Source organism: Dicentrarchus labrax, unplaced genomic scaffold (assembly GCF_905237075.1).
Source record: "Dicentrarchus labrax unplaced genomic scaffold, dlabrax2021, whole genome shotgun sequence".
NCBI classification, from domain to species: domain Eukaryota; kingdom Metazoa; phylum Chordata; class Actinopteri; family Moronidae; genus Dicentrarchus; species Dicentrarchus labrax.
The window spans coordinates 20,244,161-20,267,947 of NW_026136709.1; the positions used below are offsets into that span (position 1 = coordinate 20,244,161).

Sequence of the window (23,787 nt, forward strand, 5' to 3'; positions counted from 1 at the left end):
CAGCATGTACAAAAACGACATGTACAAGTGATACAATTTCTGTAAGTTAGTGCTGATGTTTGTGTCCAAGCACTTTTTGTTTCCTGTCATTATTACACACATATTCACCATTTGTAGCAGCAACTGAAATTACCAGACGTGACCTTGTTTTAAAAAAATGGCACAAAATGAAAGTAAATGGTTTATTTCTGGAGGTGAGCCGGCTAATTTAACTCCCCACTGAGAAAATGACACCACTTTGAAGTTTTAGTTTTCTTGTCTCTTAGACATATTACGTAATAAATGTGAGAGGATTCTTTGTTCTCTAATGGATGTAATGGATGGTGAAGTTGCTTCCATTTAATGTCACATAAAGTACTTTGAATGTGACAATAATTGTTCTAGCTCATGTTCTACTTTGCCAATACGTAAGAATTAGGACTCTTCTGAAATAAATCACTCAGCAAATTTAAAACAGCTATAATCAATATTTTCATGATTATCACATAATTACTTATATGTCAAAAGGGTCGATCATAGTGATGAAACCACATAATATCCCCCATCTCTGCAGTTCCCCCTCAGCTCTACACAGCTTTATAGCTCATTTGTTTTGGTTTTATGTCCCACACATTTTTCTGTTTCACTCTCATTGTTCTTATTTCAAGCAGCTGTTTTTAGTGAAAATGCTCTTAAAATCCACTGCATGCTACCTTCTCAGCACCAATTGGCAGACAGACAAAGTGTGTGCGAAGACAGTGGAGCATTTAGCAGCTCAAGAGCCAGATATTTCCCTCAGGAGCTGGTGGAGACCAGACCAGAGCTAAAAGGAGAGTGAATGTTGGACTTAAATTTTCCAACTGAATTGTGCTGGCCAGGTGGCCGGAGACGAGACCCTGCATGAATGACAAGTAGGTAGCAGGGTGTCTTTATGTGCCTGGCATTGAGTGACTATTTCAGTCGGCATTCCCTTCCCCTTCCCCTATCTTTGTGTTCCCATAGCAAGTCCCGTTGCTACATGAAACAACAATAACCTCCAAGTAAGAAACCGACATGCTGAAAATGGCAAGTTACCCTGATCTGGTCACTATGAACCTAAACAAGCTAGGAGCTTACCTTATCCTTTGATATTTTAATGCCAGGGCTCACCTCCCCAAATGCAAATTGTAAAAAAGTATGTAAGTGTGTTTTTCCCCCAATGGCAGAATGACATTGGCTTTGGCCAGACCTTTCTGCAGCACTGGTATAGCACTACAACAAAGTGTGGAGATAGCTCTATCTATACAAGACTAAACAAACCATTGACAATAGTCAATATTCGGACACTCAAAAACCAAGTTTAGTATGCATACTGAGTATACTGTCTTGTAAGTGTACTTACTCAAAGAGTATACTTACTTCTTCAGTGTGTCAACACTTCATATTGAAAAGACTGATTGAATTAGTGTGTTGTATTGAGTTTGGCATACAGCATCAAAGTTCCACTGCACCATCTAAAGAGTCCATGTCCATATCTCCCTTAGCGGTCCCATTGCAAAAAGTGTCACGCACGAACAAATTAATGAACCGATGCAGAGAGACTGGCTCCTATAGAAGGGCTCACAGACACCTAATAAATTGGAACATTGACCATGAGGAGATCCTGGGGAAACTTCGGGATACCAAGGTTGCATTGTTTTTGGTTCTGGGACATTTTGCTTTGCCACAAATACAGAAGACTGATTTTCTAGAGCCAATCACATTCATTGTTTACTTTGGATTATATGAATAACATATACCTAAACTGATAAATATAACGCTGTGTATATTACGCTAGTTGTGATAATATTATCCACTTAAAGGTCTAGTGTGTAGAGGATCTATTAGCACAAACGGAATATGATAATCACCGGTATGTTTTCAATGGTCCTCTTTATTTTTTATTTTATTATTTCGCACCAAACTTGGGTGGCAGCTAGGGTGGCCAGGCATTTTTTAGGGGTGGCAGCTGTCTTTTTCGATTCACCCCTGCATGTGTGGCTGATTCCAATGGGCGTTACAAAGACAATGGCAACATGGAATTAATGACACAAAACATATTGTAAGCTCATTTGATTGGAGGTGTCATTATTGTGGCTGGCTCAGCATCCTCCTCTGCGTGGAGAATCATGAACACCTTTGGTAATGCCTCCCACAATGATAATGTTAACTGCAAGCTGTACTTTATATCCATTCTTGGAGGAAGAAGACACGTACAATTCTTTCACATATCCACTCATATGGATTTCAGGACTTTATTGAGCAATAAAAAATATACACCAAGGAAAATACTGTTTTCCTTTTTCCCCTTATTGTTGTTCTTCCATCTCAAAATCTGATTTAATACTTCCAGATGAACGACCCATGATCCAAAGCGACAAAATGAAAAAAGGGAGAAAAAAAATAAAAATAGAGCAGTCGTTTTAGTTGAAAGTTGAAAACCACTGGAACAGTTTGAAAGCATCTCTGTTTATATTGTTCACTGAAAATTTCAAAAACGGATTTCAAACACATTTGGTTTGAACAGGAGTGAAATCACAGACTAGGTTGTTACATCTGAATCTGCCTCTCCGTAGAGTTCTGCCAGTTTCTGGAACTGAGGCCCCCAGTCGTCCAGGTAGTTATAATCCTGCTCTGATTGCGTGCCGGGAGAGTCTAAAGGGCTGATGGATCCTGTTAGAGAGCCCTGGCCTTCGTAAGCGTACGTCTGGAGGGAGTCGTAGGGCGGCACACTGGTGTCCATATCGGCCTCCACCAGTCTCTGCCTGATGAAATCGTGAACATCCACCTCGTCCAGCTCCACTGATGGGCTCCGGCGACTGCGGCTCGGGCCGCAGTGTTGCCTCGCTTCTGGGCGAACGTCCCGCCGGAACTTGAGCTCTTCGGCGGCAGCTGGGTTACGTAGGGCAATAATGTCAAAGGCCTCAGTGTCCTCCTCGCCACCACCCTCGTCGTCGTAGGTCACCACATTCTCTCGGATATCCTCTTCGGAGATGATAAGGGGCTCTTTCTTGCTGCGCCTAAGTGTGATGAAGAGAACCACGATGGCTGCAAGACAGAAGAGAAAGAACGGTTTCAATGCTTATATTTAAAAAAAAATAAAGAAGGCCCCAAAAAAGAAGAATTAAAAACACGCGTAACAATCAATAAGAACTATAAATGGAAAATGACTTTGACAAACTTAGTAGTCAAACAGAAAGAAAATCGCTTTCTCAACAATTAAATTGACAAAGCGCTTAGCAGAACATCATATAATGGAACAGCTGAATGTGGTTACAATGCTCAGCCATGTTTTTTATGCTAATACTAATCCCTGTGTGGGCCTGTGTTGTTTGTTAATTCATAGCTCATGACAGACAAACATGTTGTGGTTCGTAAACAGCTAACCAAATGAACACGAGAACATTTTATGTGCATATTTATCTGATTTTCCATCAGGACACTAAAACTGGCCAAGCGTTGAAGAGTTGTAAATCAATAATACGCAATAGCCGACATTAGTAGTGGCTGTGATGATACTTTGAAAACAAGCTGCTGATATGATGACAATATACATATTATCATCATCTGTGGAGCAAATTCAACCTCCCATCCAGCCAAAATGCAATGCGTCATGTAAATAGCAAGTAAACATGTGTCTGCATGTTGATGTATGCCTCATGCCATCATGTTTTAGTTTTTGAAGAGGCCAGTAATATAAAGAATGAGCCACTTGCAACACATTGAAGAAATATAGCTCACATATGCTAAATGTCTATCCAGATAAGTAGCTTACAGAGTCCCATATCTTTGCCAACTGTTAAAGAAGTCATGAAGCCAAGTAATATTTGATGACATGCTACAACTTGGAACTTGTTCCTACAACTAATGAGAGTTAAACTACTTTGTGTTAATAATGACCTCTCTGCAAGATGTTAACACAAATATCTGTTAAATAAAATGGCGTCAGCTTGGGAACTACAATTTTACAGCAGTGCAATATCTAAAAGGAGTTCATTATGCTACATTATCCGAGATGAGTTCCTGCAGAGGCATATTTGCTTCACAATTAAATTACATTGAAAGTTAGCAGGAGGAAAAACATAAAGGTTAAGAGAACAAAAAGGGAAATTAAACTGAGGAAAACCCCCCTTTTTTAAGTTGATATAAATGTTTTTGGCATCTATTTTTTTGGCAAGCTTTATGTATCTAAACAGCAACAGTGAATGTGTTAGATTAGCCTCTCAGGATTAGAGCAAGGAAGGTGGTGGTGGATTCAGAGGAGGTAGCTTTCCTAACAGCCAGGATGCAATGATGCATTTGGTTCATATACTGTACTTATTCTAGCAATACATTTTTGGTATGCATATAGTGGTGGTTATGGCATGCTATAGACAGACTATAAAGCAATTTGAAAGAGAATATTTAAGCCTCAGAGTAGACTTTAACTAAACAACTCAAGCTTGTTGTCACTGCCCCTTCAGTCAAACAATGGAGCCTTTACACATTCAGTTCACTTGGCCAAGTGACAATAACCCATTCACACACACTGTGGTAGTACTGAATAAGTGGACCAAAAGACAGAAAATGCCTCATGACTGAGAACCTGAACCAACTATAGTACATGAAATACCCCTTTTTATGGGCGTAATCATGGACAGATTAACTCAGGGAGCCCACAGCAACAGTTTGTGGTCACATCAATTTGAATGAGGCCACTGCACTGACACAGTGGGTTGCCCAATCTGGGGAAAAGGCAGAATTGCTGGCAAAAAAGTTATGTTGGATAATAATGGATAATGGGACACTAAATCTCAGTCTAGTAACTGAACTACTTGTAAGGCCATGACACATCTTTCACAAGCCCTGATTGAGTTTGTTAATGTGAAACTAAAGGTGGAATGCAAAAGTAAACTTTTCCATTATAGAGTAGAAAAATGTGCTTGACTGTACCCTAAGACACCTTATGACTAAAGTAATTATACACAGATTCATCTATCTACATATATTTCATTGTTCAGCGTGGTTCATTGGCTGTGTTTTTAATGAAATGTCCCCCAACCTGCATGCGATTAATCTGTGGTAAAAAAAAAAATAACAACTTCGCTTCACTCCACCTGCTGCAGTGGCACCCCAAGTGGGGTTACAGAGGGTGAAAAATGCAATTTGTGTGGGACAGTGCTTATCGCTCAACTTGTTTAAAGCAACCAATTACACAATGCAAGGATGTGAGAGTGTGTGGGGTGCACTGGGTCAATCACAGTGAGCAGAATTAGAAAATAAAGAATTCTGTTTTCATTCCCATAAATATTTTCCGGCTACTACATTTTTGACTACTTCCTGCTCCCATTATCTACAGTTTTAAACCTCACTGTGGTTTAGAGGTAAACAGCCGGAGTATAATGAAAAATAAAAATGTTACCCAGACTCACTCAGTTAATGCACCTTCATTATTTACCATAATTTCATACACCAGGCTTCACTTTCCACAGCTCATGAACTACTTGTATTTGTAGTATATTCCTATCCACCGTACTGCACACACAATATTGTAATGCAGTCTATATCTTAATGCTCCCTCAATGGCCCATTCCGGTCATTTGATATAACTAGCCAAGGCCAGTTGAGGTTTAACTGTCCCTCAGTACACCACTTACGGCATCAGGAATATTACTCCAGCCTACAGATAACTATTTGCTAGAGTAGAAGCCATTGAAGAAGTCACATCTATGCAACATTCACCCAGGTTATGGAAGAGTACACTGTATTATGAGAGGATCGTATTGTATTGTATTATAAAATAATGGCTCTAATCCAAATGCAAGGCCATTACATGTAACTTCTCAAGGTAAGAATGTAAAACTAATAGAACAAAAGTAAAAACACTATTTCAATTGTGACTCTTAAGTCAGTTGTTTGTCTTGTTTTGTTGTGCTGTACTATGCTTATATTTCAACACGAGACAATACTTAAGTCAATGTCATTCATCACCTACAAGTGTTAAAAAATATCCATTAAAAAACAGCTTCATTAATGTGTTTTATATTTGAGAAATGTAGTCCTTGTAAATTTCATTTAACCTGTTGCCGTGGCACTGGAATGAAAAGGAACTGCTAAAGATTACTCTATAAAATAAGATCCTCAAATTAACAGAAATGTTCTTTTTTACCAAGGACAAGGGATTACAATTTTTTATTAGCATAAGTATTTGTTCTGTGTTGAGTTCATTCTACATTAAGCAGGTTATGGTTGTATTTTTATCCAATTCCTTTCTTAACCCAGTTAGTACTGTAATACTGTACCATTTTATTTCAAACCAAATTAATACAATCCAAACAATGATCTACTTCTGAATATTGTATGTTATTTAAGTCACGTGTGAAGGCCATTATCAACTGAGCTCAGAGATAGTTTGTCTCCCTTTCTGGTTTGCTGCAGGCTTAATTAGCTTGGCTTATTAGAGGGCACAGAGATAAAACATGGAAAACAATCAGACACAAACAAACCACACTGACAAGCAAAGACGAGCCAGAATTGAAAGGGTGAGCCATATAAGTGACATCCAGGAGACACTTATGCATTCCTCTGCCACTTTCTTCTGTAAACCAGCTTGGAATTCTTTCACTACAACCTAACCTTTTGCTCACTTTTTCTTATACGTCTAATGCGTTGATACAAAAGATGTTTAATAATGTTTTTTCAGCCTTGAGCAGTTGGCTCATTTTGGTCAGCAATGCCACTGAAACACAATCTATCCAAGGTTTTATTTCGTGCAAGGAAATTGATTTTGACAGTTTCTTGGCTGTAGTGCCAAGTGCTGTAGCTCATTTAAAATAATTTGTCTACTTGGTCCCAAAATGCCTCCAAAGATTCTTATAAAAATAACAGTCATAGGATTTAGTATTGCCAGACAACATTCAAATGCGGTGCCAAAGCAATATCTATTTTTTCTATACCTCAGTTTGGGGAATATAAACATATATTCAATATAAATTAAAATGTGTTCAATGCATTAGTTTTACTGTAAAAATCAGGATCAGGGTGATGATCAAAGAATAAATAATCAAGACTGAGTCCAAACATTCCATACCAATGGAAAGCATTGGAAATGAATATATCCTATTTGCATAAGAAAAAACACATGATAATGCCAGGTTGAAATGCATGCAGAACACAATGGGGGTAGAATGTAATTTCATCAGGAAGCCAGACCACCTCCACATGTGATCTGGCTTACATCATGTTTGGATATTACCTAGGTGTAAATTCATGATCACATTAAAGCAAAAAAATCAATTCAGGAAGCTAAAAGATGTCATTACTTTGCCTCTTCTGGCTAGCTTGAGCATGCAGGCAGAAACTACAAGTAACAGCAGTATTCTTCAGCAAAAACTGACTGATATATAATGCCTGTCCATGGTATAGCTTTCCTTGACCTGGGAAGCACCATGTTTAAAGTCTGATTTTCATGTTGTGATCAAAACACATAAGAGATATTTTATTAATACCAGGACTAAATAGGGCCAGTAAGTATTGAGGTCCGTTAAGTACAGAGAAACAAATAGCATAGGGTGAGAGGGATGCATGACATGCAACAAAATATATTTCAGTTACAGTTAGCATGCATCTAAGATTAATATTCCACTTGGCCACCTACATTTAGCGGTTCTTCACTGTACCTGGTAGGAACACCAGAGATGGTGAATTATGAAAAATAGTGCAGGCAAGTCAAAGAACTGGCTGGTAAATGGAGTGGAATCTGATCTATTTTGACTGCAACCACCGACACAATCTCAAATCTCTTTGGGTGACGTGTTACCAAACCTCTGACCGGGAGCTGATCTATGTGTAAGACACTTCACTTGTTACTGGAAAGTGTGAAATCTAAAATGCAACACAGGTCAAAAAAAAAAAAAAAAAAAAAGGTGTGATGAGTTCTTGTCTCTCCCTTTCTCTCTCTCCATCCTAACTATCTGCCTTGTGCTGATGATTAGCGATTCAGCGTGTGTCTCTCACTCAAGCGTTTGCTCCAAACAGTGGTGATGGCCTTTTGTTCGCTTCAGCCAGAGGGTTTGGCATAGAGAGGAGGAATACTGCTAGTATGAATATGCATAACCTTCACGCACTAATGTCCACAGACAATCACTGAAGAGAGGAAGGGAGAGCAGCAATGGTGAAACCGTGTTATTAGACAGTTTTGTCTAACCATGTCCTGCTGCAGTTTGATTTGCAGAGGAAGAAATTGGTCTGCAACATCTCTCATACCCTAAGTTTTGTTGACTTTAGTGAATTTAATGAGCTCAGTTTGACAATTTTTAAGACATTTTCCGCCTCTAACGTTATCGTCCGATTCATCTTTTTTAATCTGATGTGAAAAGCTGACATGTCCACATTCCAAATTCAAAGTGACAAGATCATATTTGCAAGTTTATATATAATCATTTCCTGTCCCTGCAAAGTCTGGTTGCTATAGTAACAAGGCACGCATACTTACTGACTGACTATTGATGCTGCAATGAGCTGGTAACATGGATGTAGCCCTGTTTATTTTCACTGTATTTCTGATTGAGTTTTGTATTCATGGTGCACGACTCAACCGTCACACATGAAATCAACAAGAGTCATATCTATGTCGGCTGTCACCATATTCCTCCGTGCTTGTCCTTTGCTCTCTAGGCACCGCATGCGATGTCAAACATGTGCCAGGCAGGGACCGATGGGGAAGAAGATTCAGTTGCATAGTAAGAGAGCAGAGCTGAATTGAATTTCAAATCATCAACAAATGTGATTTAGGTGTAATCTGATTTTCTGATTCGAGCTGCCTCTCTGAACATGAACATGCTTTATTCTCAGAATTCTTTCAGTTGTAGGCTACACACCTCCTCTCTGAATCACACTGACCCTGCAAACTCTATTCGCCTTTTCTTTGCTGTCTCCTCACCATCTTCTTTCTAGTCACCTCTTCGCCAAACTCCTCTCTCTCTGGCCTCCTTCTCTTCTGTCCTTCATATCCTTTTCTTTTTCTTCCACCCCTGCCCTCTCCAACTCTTTCGTCCCTCATTCTCAATTCTACCTGTGTCCTCACATGTCTATTCATCCCTCTCTCCTCCTCTGCCCTTGTCAAACCCTTTCAAACCCTTCCACCCTTCCCTGCTCCTCTATGGTTCATCTCCTCCATCCATGCCCTCAGGATATTTGGCCCCGGGCAGCTCCCCCCTGCTGCAGTCCCCACAGTGGCTGTCCCAACTTACCCAGCAGGATGACAATGCACAGCAGGATGGCAATCAGTGCCCCCGTGCTGAGACCCGCCGATGAGAGGAACGCCTCGCCTTGGCACATCCGGATCCTGCCGTGGCGCTGGCACGGGCACACCCGCAGGGTCAAGGTGCTGGTGCCGCTTAGCGACGGCTCCCCACCGTCCCACACCACAATGGGCAGCTCGTACAGCTCCTGGGTCAGGTGGTTGAAACGCCGCCGCCTGGCAATGATGTTGGCTGTGCTATCTAAAATGAAAAAAAGATTGTTAAGGAAAATTAGACCCCCCTGGCTAAAACAGACTAATTGATGGTTTCCTCTTTCTTCTCAATTGTATTGCTCTTTCAGCTAAGCCTGCAATTACCTATTTCTACAAACAGACATTTAGATTAAGAGTAAGAATGTCAGCTAAACAGAAAAAAAAAAACCTATCCACAACATTTCCTACTGTGAATTTGATTTTTTGCTTTTGAAGCTCAAGCTGGTGGATTTCTTACTGTGTCTTACTGCTGCTTCTCTGTGTTCCAAGGCTAATTAATTTCAAAGGTGTTCGTTTACTTTTTTAATGTGCTGCAAAAGAGCACTTCACCTTGGCCTCTGCAGAAACGCTGTTAATGAAACATGTCATGTAGATAAACAGAAATAAAAAGGTTGAAATCGTAGAGAAAAAAAGACAAATAAGAGAGCGCTTGAGAGGCAGGTTTAATGGAAAGATTCAGCAAAGAGGAGGAATCAATAAACACAGTGACGTAACACTGTGCACATAAACAAAGTGGATTGAAAAGGAGATTATTGTGTTAAGATGACAGTTCTCTCTTTCCGGTGGACCTGAATGAGACATAACCACAGCAATGACTGTCATAAAGCTCTAATTGGCTTGAACACATATTATTGATGAAAGATGTTCTAAATTCTTTAAAATGAATGTATATTACCCACCATGGGCATCCTGATTTCAACTGGATATAAAATGCACAGTGGGCTACATTCCAATGTCCTCTATATTGCTGTAGCCAACTGAAGAAGCCCTGTTTACTTCAGCAGTTAATTTGTACACCAGTGGCTTGTGGAACTATAGGGAGATTATATAAATTTTATTTACATGTACATGCTAGAAAACAGTTAGAAGCACATAGAGCTCCTGCATGGACAGCAACAGGGGCAACCTCGCCGACAGAGCTGCCATTAGCCATCTGGAGGCATTTATGGTCCAGTTGCCCACAAATTCCAATATGTTGCGTTGACTTTCACCACAGACTGTTTTGTCCATATTTTCTTGGCAACACCAGCACATAAGCAGTGCCATCAGACTTCTATCAAGGATAAACGAAAGAAAATACTAGACACAGGCAGCAGAACAGCTATTGATTTGGTGCATCTGTAACTTAGAATTTATTTTATATCTGTTGGTGTACAGATATAGATTTAAGGTAAGGTCAGAAGTGAGGAGTGAAAAAACACATGAACCAGTTTCAAGCTCAACCAATAGTAAATACATGTGTGAGACTGATGCATTTGCGTATGTATGACCGTGCCCTTACAGTATCATTTGTTGTAGCTAGATGGCTAACTGCGAGCCAAACCTATGTTCAGGATTTCACGTGCACCCTTCTATCAGCATATAAATAGCTACTGTTCACTTGTTTCAACAGTGCATGCAAAGCTTATTCCACATTTGTTGGGGACTTTAAATACTTCCTCCTAACAGGCATACATGCTAAGAAGCTTACACCGACACGAAGGACCATAACACGACCAATTGACATGCTGGTCTGTTCTGAGGGTTTACCATTAGGAATCTAACACACAGTGCTTACTGTTACTTGTGGGCTGTGTGAGAGAGGTTGTCTCAGCAGGAGATCACCTGTTTATCTGTAACATGAAGGGCGTCCAAATGGCTATAGTTTAATGGACTAAAAAGATCACTGACACAGCACAGACTGAACATCTGCGGGATTTATGACAATATACCCCTTTAAATTGTTGTATTATGAGATAGGGAATCACATAATGTCTGAAAACCAACAGCTACAGTACATGTTTAGCCATCCATGTTTATTGAAAGTATATGGCTGGGTGAATCACAAACCTGGATGACTAACTTGGGTCTCACATGACTGACTAACTGGAAACTTGCAGATGACACGTTGCTGATATATATATTCACACAATATTTTAAGTTCCGAAAATGCTGAATCGTGCACAGGGCAACCTTTTCCTTTCCACACAGCGAAAACACCTCCGCCGTGCTGTACTATCGTGCTGCTGCTCTGAGACCTCGCCTCCCACTCCAATCTCTGCTCCATCTATGAATAATTATAATGATCGACAGTTGGAATGACAACACGTACTTCAAGCTTTATTAAGTCAGACTCGCAGTATCCCCGTATCAGCAAGCAGATGGGTGGTGGTGGTGGTGGTGGGGGGTGGTGGGGGGGGGTTGAGAGAGTGGAGTGTGAGAGATGCAAATAACAAGGAAGAGAGATGGGGAGTTGGAAGATGAGAGGAGAAGAGAGGGAGGCGAGGGGGGTGAATGGAGGAGGTGTGTTTGTGTGTGTGTGTGTGTGTGTGTGTGTGAGCCAAAGAGAGAGCAGAGAGGATGAAGGCTGAGGCTGAGACAAACAAGCTGTGTGTACGTGGTGTTCACCGTCACAGCCTTTACACTTTGAAGCACAGAACCATGGCACCGCAGGTCCTTGTACAGACCACAGCGAGGAAGTGCACATCAATTATGTCATGCTAATTTCACATTAAACCGCCTCTCGTCGCAGGTGGGTGGAGGAGAGCTGGGCGCTTGTTGATTAACGCTGCAGTGAGATGGGCCATCTGCAGCCACGCGGCATCCACATAAGAGGAGAGACAGCATGAGTTAGAACAGTCACAGTTTAGCCGTGTTGTGACAGCTCGTGCTATGTGACGTTACCTGCAGTGCACAGCAGGTGACCACCCAGGAAATGAGGGAAAATATGCTTTTAAGAGCATTTCACACTTCATTGAAAATGATCATGAACATTTTTATCAGTTATTTGGCGGTTTACTAGCAATCAGTTTCCATTTGTGTGTCTGGTTTTCTATTAAATAAAAAAACAAAAAATGCACACAGGCAATAATATGCATGTGTGTGAGGTTCTACATAACCCTGTGTAATTCCCCCTGCGCTAGATTCGTTAAGGCAGAGCATGAGCCACTAACTGGCAAATGGCCTCATTTCTTCACTTTTCCAAAACCATTAGCATGATAGGTGTAAGTATTACTTACATAACTTTTACATCATTTATGTATTACTGTTTCTCCATCCCAGGATAAGAAGATATGGGAGATTTCACAGCAGAAAAAAAAAAAAAAAACTAAATCTCTGTGGTTACTCAACTCTTTCTCAGAGTTTAAATGGTTGACTCATAAAATGTTTCCAATCAAGAAAAGAAATGTGAAAATTAAACGCAGCATGAGGAAGGAAGATGCAATGCACATGTTAAAGTGCATGAAAAACCATAAAATCCCTAATTTATAGTATTTATTGTTACAGTAAGAGATGCCCTATTAGATTAAACTGTAAGTTATTTAAGCTATTTACCCTAAAGTGAATGCAAATATCTTTGTCACAGAGCTGGCTCACTGTTTAACATGTGAAGTGTGAAAAGCAAACCCTAAATATACCAAGAGTAGACATGCGACGCAACCACATCTCTACAGACTTCACACTTGCCTACACATGCACTTAGCTGGATTCCTTGTGAACTTTGGTGGGTGTGTGTAGGTGCCACTGATGGGATTCAGCACGAACCTTCTCTCCAGTTGCCACTTGGAGTACAACATATATAATGGTAGCACTATTTTCGGGCATAACATATAAAGGTGGGTACTTAATGTTGGGGATGGTGTTTATAGGTGCTGCAGATATGCAGTACACACCATTGTTCTTCTTGCTTACAGAAGTATCAATTATCTACAAGGCTAAGTACTGCCTCGGTTGTACCAGTGAACCCACCATCATCAGCAATACCAATGTTTTAACATACCAAGAACTAATTTAAGAAGATTCCCGGTCAGAAATTATACATATTCAAATAGTGTCTAAAAAAGCTTTTTTTTCTGTCCAACCATCCATTCATTATGATCAGCTTATCTGGTGTGAGGTCGCAGTGGCAAGCTGGGCACTTCGGCCGTCCCTCTGCCCAGCAATTCTTTTCAGCTCCTGCTGGGTGATCCCAAGGCATTCTCAGGCCAGATGACATATACAATCCCTCCAGCAAGTTCTGGGTCTAACCCAGGGGGTCTCCTCCCAGTTAGGCATGTCCAAAAAAACTCCAGAGGATCAGATGCCCATACCACCTTAGGTGTCTCCTTTTGACACAAAAGAGCAGAGCAGCCCAGCCACCCTTCAGAGGAAACTAATTTCAGCTGATAGTATTCATGGTCTCATTCTGTCTGTCACTTCTTAAATCTGATGGCCATATGTGAGGGTTGGAACATAGATCGACTGGTAAATTGAAAGCTTTGCCTACCAGCTCAGCTCCCTCTTCACCAAAGTCTGGTGCAACATCTGCATCACTGCTGACGCTGCACCAATCCGTCTGTCTATCTCACTCTTCATTTTACCATTAATCGTGATCTCAAGATTCTTAAACTCCTTTGCTTGGGGTAGCAACTCTGAGTATGAGTATGGTAGCATTTTCGCAATGACAAGCACTCTACATCCCGATACCCTGTAATAGACATATTAAGGTGATGTTTTACACATTGCTTTTTGTTTGATAAAGCTATTTTCACAAACTTAAGGCTACTTGAAATGGGTTGAACAATGCTAACGCACAATTTCTCTCCAGTGCCCTTTTGAAATAACTGTATGGTCCACATGTGCCAAGAGGAAGACTGAAGTCTGGATTAAACCAGTGATACTGTAGGTATTTGGTTAATAGCGACTTGCCGACCCCAAAAAAGTCGGATACCAAATCGAACCTTCTGGACCAAAGAGAAAAGGGCAAATAAAGATGCTGTTACACATCAAGTTATTCCCGTAGGGCAGCTTTGAATATCAAACACCAATATCATTTTGTGTAGAAATAATAGGCCTTTCATGCAGAATAACAAACAGCACACCAAGAGACAAACGTAGCGATCTCCTTTAAAAGAAGCCTCTGCATTCAATAAGGATTAGTCTGACTCAGTAAGGCTTAGTTTAACAAAACATGCCCAGCAGTGACAAGAGATAGCAGTTAGTGATCTTGTAAAAAACCAATATGTTTCAGCATACACACAGTCACAGCATGGCATGTTTGTTCCATGAGGTTGTGATTTGTGCATTTGAGTTAATTATGGGTTAGCCTGTATACTTCTGCAGTAACCATCAAAGGGGACTGCAGAGTACTATTATTATGTTCCTCTGGTATGCAGGAACAAATTGGTTCACAGCTCTGATGTGGCACCAATGGCTTTTGAGGCCTCACTGCACACATAAGGCTTATGGAAGACAATGTTGGCTTATTTAAAAAATCTTATTCATTTTTTCTCAAAGCATAAACATTGTGTAATTGGGGGGGAACTTAGCTTGAATAATACGAAAGCTAATCAAATACTCCAGTGTGAGATTGTTATCATTTTTAGCTGTTTGTTGTGCAAGTTTTGACAAAACCAGCACAAGACAAGCTGCTCTGCCCTCTTTGCACAAATCATGCTGTTTCAGCAGATAATGGGTGTTGGGGAATCTAGAAGTGTAACACCCGTTACAAGTGAAGTGTGAATGACATACAATCTAATTAAACGTCCCACGTATCAATGGCTTGACAGCGCTTCTTTCAACACAGCTGATTAACTGTAATATTATAAGGTCTTCTGTATGCACACTGGAAGAAGATGCCTTCACAAATCAATTGATCTATTTAAGTATGTGGGTTATTTAGAGATCATAGCCTCTATTTAATTGCCTTTTTAGAAGCAAATGTCATCACAATGTGACAGATAAGGAGATCAAAGAGGCATTCAATTTTCATTCATTGTAAAGTAGGCAACTCAAGTTGAATACATTTAAAGGGCTTTTAACGGAACAGGTTTGTCACAAAGTGCTTTCCTAGAGTAGCTGAGTAGAAGCATTCCCTTGTTTTTTCAGCTTTAATGGTGCCTAATATGCTGTAGGAGTTTGACCTGCATTTATGTAGCACATCCAGCACTTCAACTGCATAAACACATCTGCATGATAACTCTGTGTTTAAGGAGCACAACCTATATCTCTGCAAACTAAGATCGCAATTCCATAGCAAGAAAAAGGCCTTGATCTGAATTTAAGACTCAATCTGTGTTTTTTTTTTGATTAAAACTGACACTCTTGGCTGATCTTATTTTAGGAGGAGCTGTTACAGGTCTCCCTACAAAAAGCACCAGTTGTAACAAGATAATAGATTTTAACAAATCTGATATGGTCGCAAGTACAGAAAATAACTTCATGAAAAACCCATAATGCTTTAGTTAATGGGTTTTTCAGAAGTCATGATTGTTAAATTACCTGAAATCAGTGAAAATGAGGGATCAATTGCTGGAATAATTAGTTATTTAACTAAAAAAGTTGTCTTTACGTATATCAGTGTTTCTCAAACTAAACCCTTTTTTGTAATGTAGTTTATGAGGATCTGTTGTGAGCAAACAGTAAGTGAAGAGGAAAGGAGGTCATGAGAGAGTTAGTGGTGTGAGTGACTGAGAGGGATTTTCATCAGTTGCACAACAACAGAAGGAGGTATTAGGCTCTGGCACAGAGTAGCTACCAACTGTTGGTCTGCTACAACAGCAATGAAAGAAGTTGCTTCGAGTGTGAAGAGCTTACTTTAATTATCAGACACAGGAGTCAACAGTATGGTGCGTTGTGCCTCTCTCTCTATCCCCGGATATTGTGAACACGGCAAATAACTTCTAATACACAGTGGCAGTAGAACGCTCTATGACTCTGACACCTCTTTTGAGTGCAAGTGCAAATGCAGGCTCCATGTGACTGGAGATGACTGAAGCGGCATGAACTCAGATTGCAGCAGCTTAACATGAAGAGGGAGGCTGGTGCTTTGAAACAGCAGATAAGCTAGGAGGAACTGAGAGAAAAAATAATTGATATGAATCATTCTAGGTGGACAAGGAATTGTAATATAAATGAGTAGTAAACAAATTACACAGCAAAACAGATCATAAATAGGTTGTGCAAAGGCAATATAGCTAATATATACTAAACAGTTTTTTCACATGACAATGGCACTTTCCTTAATTGATAAACTGCTGCATATAACTGTGTCTGACAGTGGGTAGGTAAAAAGGTAGTTCGTAAAACAAGGACCATTTCCCTTGTCTAAAAGCTAGCTTGAGTGTCAAGGCATTTAACTGCTCCAGTGGAGCTATACTGTGGTCAACAGAACGAGTTGGAGGCTTTGCTGGGCGGCTGCCTCACTTTCGACTGGTCAACTAACTGTTCAGGTTGTTGCTCTAAATCAGAACATGCTCTTTAACAGCTTTCCTAGTTTAATAAAGGAAGCAGTATGAGAAAATACAAGGGTCCTTGTATGTTCAAGTGATCATTTAAATCCCACTTCTCTGCCTTCTGCATAACAGATCTTGAAATATTCACAATTTATGCCTTCTGTTAGTTACATGACCTTTTTTATCCCAGGCATGTAATTTATCCTTGAGGGAAAAATTCCTGCCTTCTAGACTCGTTCTGCAGAAAAACCCTCTTTTCTTTTAAGTTTTCTATGACAAATGATTCAAATTTGAATACATTTTGTATTACCATGTATTGACATGTAATAGGCCAATCCCACATTTGATTATATCGCATATATAGTTTGAGAAAAACAAGATCCTGTGGGATGGTATGCTGCAGGAGCTAAACTCAAATTGAAAGACACCATCACTCAAACAGCATGAATAAAATAACCCTGCTATCAATCCTTCAAGAAAGTAGGCTTTCCTTCCTGAATGGTTTGGGAATATTTTGCTACAGATGGCTTTGTTGGAATAAATCTAACTACTTTTGAGAGAATCACTTTGCAGGAGTGCGAAATATTTTGATATATTTGGTGTTTTAAGAGTAATATTTGGTGTTTTAAGAGTAATTGATAATTTAATTTGTACTATGCACTTAAAGCAGACCCATCGCAACCTATCCCCATGGCTTAAACAGTCTCTACTAGACTGTAAGGTCAGATATCAGGGTGCCCTGGTTTCCCAAGCAGACCTTTCCAAAGACACAGATCCATAGAGGGCTTTTAATTGCTCTTACTCTACCAGGAGCTATTACCCCCGACAAAAAAGCTGCCAGGATCACAAGGTCTGTAATTTATTTTGTCAAAATACTACAGATAAAACAGTAACTCTAAGAACCTTTGGGTACCCTTTTACCTCACTATTTCTTTACATACTAGTATTTCTGGACATTGAGGACATCATTTATATTTTATTGCTCAGATATGCATCACATTAACTAAACAAAAAGCAGAAAAAGGGGTAACAGTAGCAAAGGATGGCTGCATCCCTGTGGCCAGCTTGTTGTTGGTTAACAAGTGATTTTTCCATATTAGCTTTTATTCAAGTCCACACAGTGATTCCATAACACAGCATATGGCAAATCAGCAAGAGAGGCTTTGCAGGCAATAGTGTATTTGTCCCTCTGTTAGTCTTTGGTATTTCTGAGAAATACACAAAGTGACAAAGATTAGTGTTTTTCACAACATATACAACATAGTTACACCCATAGAGATGCCAAAATAACAGTCCTGAAATAGTTTGGGATAAAAAGGGTGTCAACGTGGTCCAGAAATGTATAGTGTGGTGGCATGGAAAACTAAACTAAATATTCTGTCCTTCTCCCCAACAAATACCATCACACTTCTATGTCTTGGGAGTGTTCAACTGTTGACTTCAGAGCTGCTACACTGGGTGAATATGTGTAAAACTGAAGCACACTACTGCTGAATAAACTAGTTATACCATTTATTACACTTAATATATATATATATATATATATATTGTCCTTTAGGAAATATGTGTCTTTAGAGCATTGTTGCAGTCAATTTTTGCTTTGTTTGATGCATCTGTCCCTCAGGAGTGGAGCTGGGGAGGAGGTGAGGAATGTCTCTAATGCCAGTTACATGAATGCAGCAAAACTTGCCTCTGCATCTCAATGTAGTTGAAGAAGGCAAGGGGAGGCTCGTGGTGGGAAACGACTGGACCAAGGGCTAAACAGACTTATCTCCTATTATCACATTGATTTTTTTGATCTCTCTGGCGCTCCCTTCCTCTCTGTTTTCCTGCCTCTCTCTGGCTCAGAGTTTCATCTGGAGTGCTGTGAACTCTTCCTCTCAGTGGGCAACTGTGGGATCTTCTGGCTGAGAGCTTTTAAAAGCCCTGTGATTGCAGACCAACCTAGGGCTAGGTATTCACCTGAGACTGAGATGGTTGCCATAGTAACACCAACTGTTGGCCCTTGGCCAGCACAAAATAATGCACGCAGGAGGGGAAAGAGAGAGCGCGCCAGAGCGGGTAATCCATTTGAAAACACATTGCGCAAACATGCCAAACCTCTACGACTCTCTTGTCTCATGATAGGTCGACTCAGAGCAGATCCCAGTGGCATTTGTATCTTCAGATGTCTACCATACCCAGTTGACAAAGCGCTAATTTCTATTGCACCTCCAAGGTACAGCGAAATCAGTTCAGCTTATTGGATCTTGGAATGTGAGCAATGAGGATGGAGCCCTGCCCTGAAGGCAGAGTGCAAAACTCATAAGAAATGCAAACAAACATATTGATCGCTTTAATTACCTTCATTGTCTTTCAGGGTGAAGTTAGGATTAACTGGTATCTGGTTCGGCAAAGCAAAGGAAAACCGCTGTCCATTGGCAAAGTCATCCTTATCCACTGCAGTGACAGTCCGGATCACCTGTTGTTCAGAGGACACAGGGTAAATTACTCTCCAAAGACAACACCTGCAACATTTAATTAGCCAATGCACCATTTAGATTCACTTTTCACTCTAATTGGATGCAGGATAATGAGTTATTTAGTTTGTGATGCATGTCTCATGATTTGTTGATCATAATTGGTCAGAGTCAGAGTTCCTCCGACCTATAGCCGACTGGTCTTGTAATATTTTCTCCTCTACCTGTCTGCGCTGTCTGAAAGGGAGTGACTGGTTGCGACGCTATGATTTCAGAGCATTTAGCTTGTGCCGGGGTGGTGGTGGTGGTGGGGGGGCTGGCATCTGACAATGACAGGGGTTCTCTAAGGGCAACCTCACTGCCACTTTTGTCATCCTGTTACCCTTAATTGGTAAGAGACACAGCCAGAGTGGAGAGAGAGACTGATTTTAGAGGAAAACGACTGGATAGCCCCTGTCAACATGAAGAGAATTTTTGGTTTAGAGCATAATGGCAGTCTGATGTGTCTCTACTCTTGCTGTAGCAATTTTTGTGCTTGAATTTCTTCAAATCTGTGAGTCTGTTTATGTCTTTAGGTCTGGCCAGTGGTGTAAAAAACATTGTACCACATCTTTCAGTACACCGTTTTCGGTCTAATACATGCATTAGGAACTGACAATTTCAAATCGTTGAGCCGTACAGAGCTGTTATTGTTGGGCTGACAAGATTCTCACTCTTACTGTAAGAACATCTAGGTGTTTTTGTAATACCACACTCTTTAGATCCAAAAATCAGACACAAAATCTCTTTTTATTTCTTTCATTTTATTTACTGGCAGACACATTTCAGCACTTGCGTTTGAACATCTATCACATATTTTGAACCTGGATTTCTGCCTTGCGGCATTGAGAATTAAGTCAACATGTGAACTTTTGCAATCATTATTCTAGGGATGTCCTGATCCCATCTCAAAGATCAGTATCGGCCTGATCAAGGCATTTCTTAACTGATTGGTATCTAGCTATAAAGAGCTATACTGAGCTATATTGAGCAAGATCCAATCTTTTTTTCAACATCAGCTGTCACGCAGGTGTTTTTACTCAGACTTTTGGTGCACAGCAACAAAACGAGTGCAGCAGGCGTCAACAAGTCAATAAGAGTGATTTATTAATGTAACCTGTGCAAAAGAAAATAAAAAATAGAATACAGTTTATTAAGTTGTCAAGCATATAAATTGGATTGATTTGAATAACTTTAATGTACTTAATGCACTGTGCACCTGTATTGTTTATGAAAATAGAGGTGTCAGATCGGGGCTAGATATTGGCAGATACTCAATATTATAATGACTTGGATCTGTATCAGAGGCAAAAAAACTTGATCGAAACATTCCTACATTATACCCCTACCAGTAATACAAGATTACAATTTTGTCACGCTAACCCAATAGCTTCTTTTAACACTGGAGCTCTGTTTATGGGGACCCGAGGCCATTTACCAAAGGCAAAGAGAAGCTCTATATAGCTCTCTAGTCATCCATTTTCTCATTTGGGAATTTTACTGTTGTACCCGTTGTTATGATTAAACCTGCAGTTTAATATACCTTGAGTACTGATTTAGAACAGAGATTTAATTAATTAAGAACTATGTCCTCTTGGCAACCTGGCGACCAATCAGATAATTTTCCATATCTATGATATAAATTGAAAGGCAAAAATATCCAAAGACATGAATGAACAACTCCATCCTTTCACATATGTTGTTCATCTGAATAGGGGTGTAACACGCTCTCATTCAACACATAATTTTTCCCACTTAATCCCCTGGGCCAAGAACCCTGAGGCTATAAATCAACCTTAATTCAAATTTAATGCAAACTTCAATTCAAACTTTTCTTCCACTAGCTCGAAACTATTAAAAATGTATTTAGTTGTGTCTTCTCGGTCTTTACCCCATCATCTTTTACCGAACCCCCCTTTCAGCCATTTCCATGCTACTGATTGCTCTATATCTCAAAAACCTTCTTAATTCGAATGAATCAAAGACTACTGAGAGCAAATTGGAATGAGCTTCGATTTAAAGCTGTCATGGTTTGCTGCTAAGATACTCATTTTGAATGAAGGATGATTAAGCAGCTCTCTCCAATGCCTTCAGAGTCTCTTACTACACAGCTCTCATTGAGCAACCCAAACTGCTGAAGGAAACAATAGCTCAGAGCAGAATGCACAAGGTTAATGCACAGCTCTCAACACTTTCCTTCTGAGGTGTGTCTGTGGTGTAGAAAGATTTGAATGTGTGAGGAAAGAGAGCGAGAGTAAAACCAATACGGAGACAGAGGTAGAAGTTGTAGATCTTTCTAGGTGAATCCTAGATGCTCACCTGTCCTGGCCTTGAGCTCTCACACACAATCACTTCTTCGTCTGTTGCTATTTCTGGCGGGTTGTCGTTCACGTCCAGCACCTGGACTGTAACAGGCACGTGACTGAGAAGACTGGGGTTATCTGTAGCAGAGAGAGAACAGGTGACAAAGAAGATGAAAGTCAAATGCAAGCCTTAATAACAAAGTAGAGTGTCAACACTGTAATTTCAAACTGGGACACACTGTGCTCCTATTGTTAGAACCGCTTATGGATTTTGTCTTAGGCTGGTTCAAGATAAAAAGGGGATGGGTGAGGGATGCAATGTTGCAGAAGACAACTTTGTGTATTAAAGCACATACGATCATTCAGCACTTTCTTTGTCCCAGCTGCTGTGCTGGGTTGTGATGCATTAGTTGCCCCTAGTGCTGCATGAGTAAATCACGAAGCATGTAAATCATACCTCTTATTTAAATATTAAATGGAAACAAAGTAGCCACCTATGCCACTTACATAAGTGAAAATAGTTTTAAATACATGATGTAACACTTAAATTATGATTTTCACTATTAAATTAAGATTTCTTATTTACTGCAGTATATGCAGCCTATATCCCTACAGCATTACGAGCACAGCCATGTCAGCTAAAGAGCATTCATGAGGGCTGAGTAAAGACAATATTGGCATTTTTTTTAATTTTGCACAAAATGTACAAATGTGAACAATCATAGATTTAGGTTCAACATTGGGAGGCTCAGCTATTTTTTTTTCCAATAGCCTTAAAACATTTGGGATGGTAGAGGTTTCCCATGATTTTTCTCTCGTTCCAGTGCCACAGAGCAAGGAATTGAACCCTTATCTTGTGGGGCACCTATATATCCAACAAATACAGAAAACTGGTTTTACTGGGTAGTTTCCAGATGCTTTACAGTATGTGTGTAGCATGATAATGCTGAAAAATAGCACGCTCGCTCAGCAAAAAAAAAAAATTCATGCAGGTGCAGAAATCTTACTATTAAATAAATGTATCAACATTTTTATTTACTTTTATCTTTCTATCTAGGTTTCTATGCTTGGGGTTGTTTCAGTACTTGCACCAACTGTATTATAAGACAGCTCTTTGTGCTTTTAGATGCTTAAAACCAAGGTGATCAAACACTGAAATTCAATGATACATTAATTTCCTCATTGACTCACTCAATACGGTCTATCTACAGTACTCCTGGTGGCCATTAGAAGATGGGGTAAGGTCTCTGCAGGATGGTTTACAACAAACTGCGCAAGGGTGCTTTGACACTGTGTGTCCTTGTTCTTTCAGAGTGGGAAAAAAATTATCATTCTGCCTTTTGACAGTGTCTTGGCATGTAACTATATCCTTGAATACTAAGGAGAGGTGAAGAGATAAAGAAACATTAGCATGCAGCACCTCTGTCGGTTGGCAAGAGATTTGCCTAATTGTGATTACAAATTACCCAAGTTACCTGATAGCAATTCTTGAAGTTAGCGGGGCCTGCATTGATTTAATTAATTTTCATTGTAGGAAAGGACATTGAAACAATTGGGACTAATTTGATTTTGTAGTTAATTATAAGAAAAAAATACATTTAACCTATTTGAATACATTCTAATCAATATGCAAATGATCTCCTTCATCCTTGTTTTCTCCAGACTTTAATTGTTAATTTCACTATTAACTCACCTGGTACTGGGCTGTGTTTAAATACTGTTAGTGATTGTGATATTACTGTTAATAATCCTATTAAAACATCTTGCTGCAGTGAGAACTAGAGAGATAGGAATGCAAACAGTGCAACAAACTGCATCATGTTAACTATTGACCATGGATGGAAATGTTTAAGCAATTTCCAAGCAGACTAGTTTTGCATTACAGGAGCGGTAGTGATACTGGTCTGGTTAGCTGAATAGCTGCTGGCGACAGCCCCTTATGGCAGTTCTGTTGCTTCTAGCTCATGTTTATTTTAATTCTTCCATATTTCTAATTGGTTGAACTATGGACTGATAGTTAGGCTAAGACAAGTCAGAGTCCTGCTCCAGCGGATGTGTGTCAATTAACATGTACAGTATCTTGTTGAAGTGTCTTGATCAAGACATTGATGTGAATATCTGAATAAAATCTACTGAAAGTCTAAACGGTGCTACAGATTTTTATTCTGTACGTAAAAGCAGAGTGTGCAGTGGAGACTCATATAGTTCCTTTTTATGGAACCCTTCTTTTGTTGGTATTGATTCTGACTCCAATTTTACACGCTATGAATCTGAACCCGGGCTGCTCTCTGACTATATGATCA

The 23,787-nt window shown here is 39.9% G+C and overlaps 1 protein-coding gene across 4 annotated transcripts in view; it reads right to left on the reverse strand.

Annotated features, from left to right (window-relative positions):
• Window positions 1-2,216: 2,216 nt before the first annotated feature.
• The window catches only part of LOC127369697 (cadherin-18), a 151,870-nt gene continuing 130,299 nt past the window's right edge, over window positions 2,217-23,787 (reverse strand). For all 4 annotated transcript variants that reach the window (XM_051411315.1, XM_051411316.1, XM_051411314.1 and 1 more), the window contains exons 9-12: window positions 21,501-21,622; window positions 19,027-19,144; window positions 9,228-9,479; window positions 2,217-3,045 (exon numbers count right to left, since the gene is read on the reverse strand). In XM_051411315.1, the coding sequence (XP_051267275.1) occupies window positions 2,540-3,045; window positions 9,228-9,479; window positions 19,027-19,144; window positions 21,501-21,622 (998 nt within the window). In that variant the 3' untranslated portion in view covers window positions 2,217-2,539. The remainder of the gene's footprint in view (window positions 3,046-9,227; window positions 9,480-19,026; window positions 19,145-21,500; window positions 21,623-23,787) is intronic.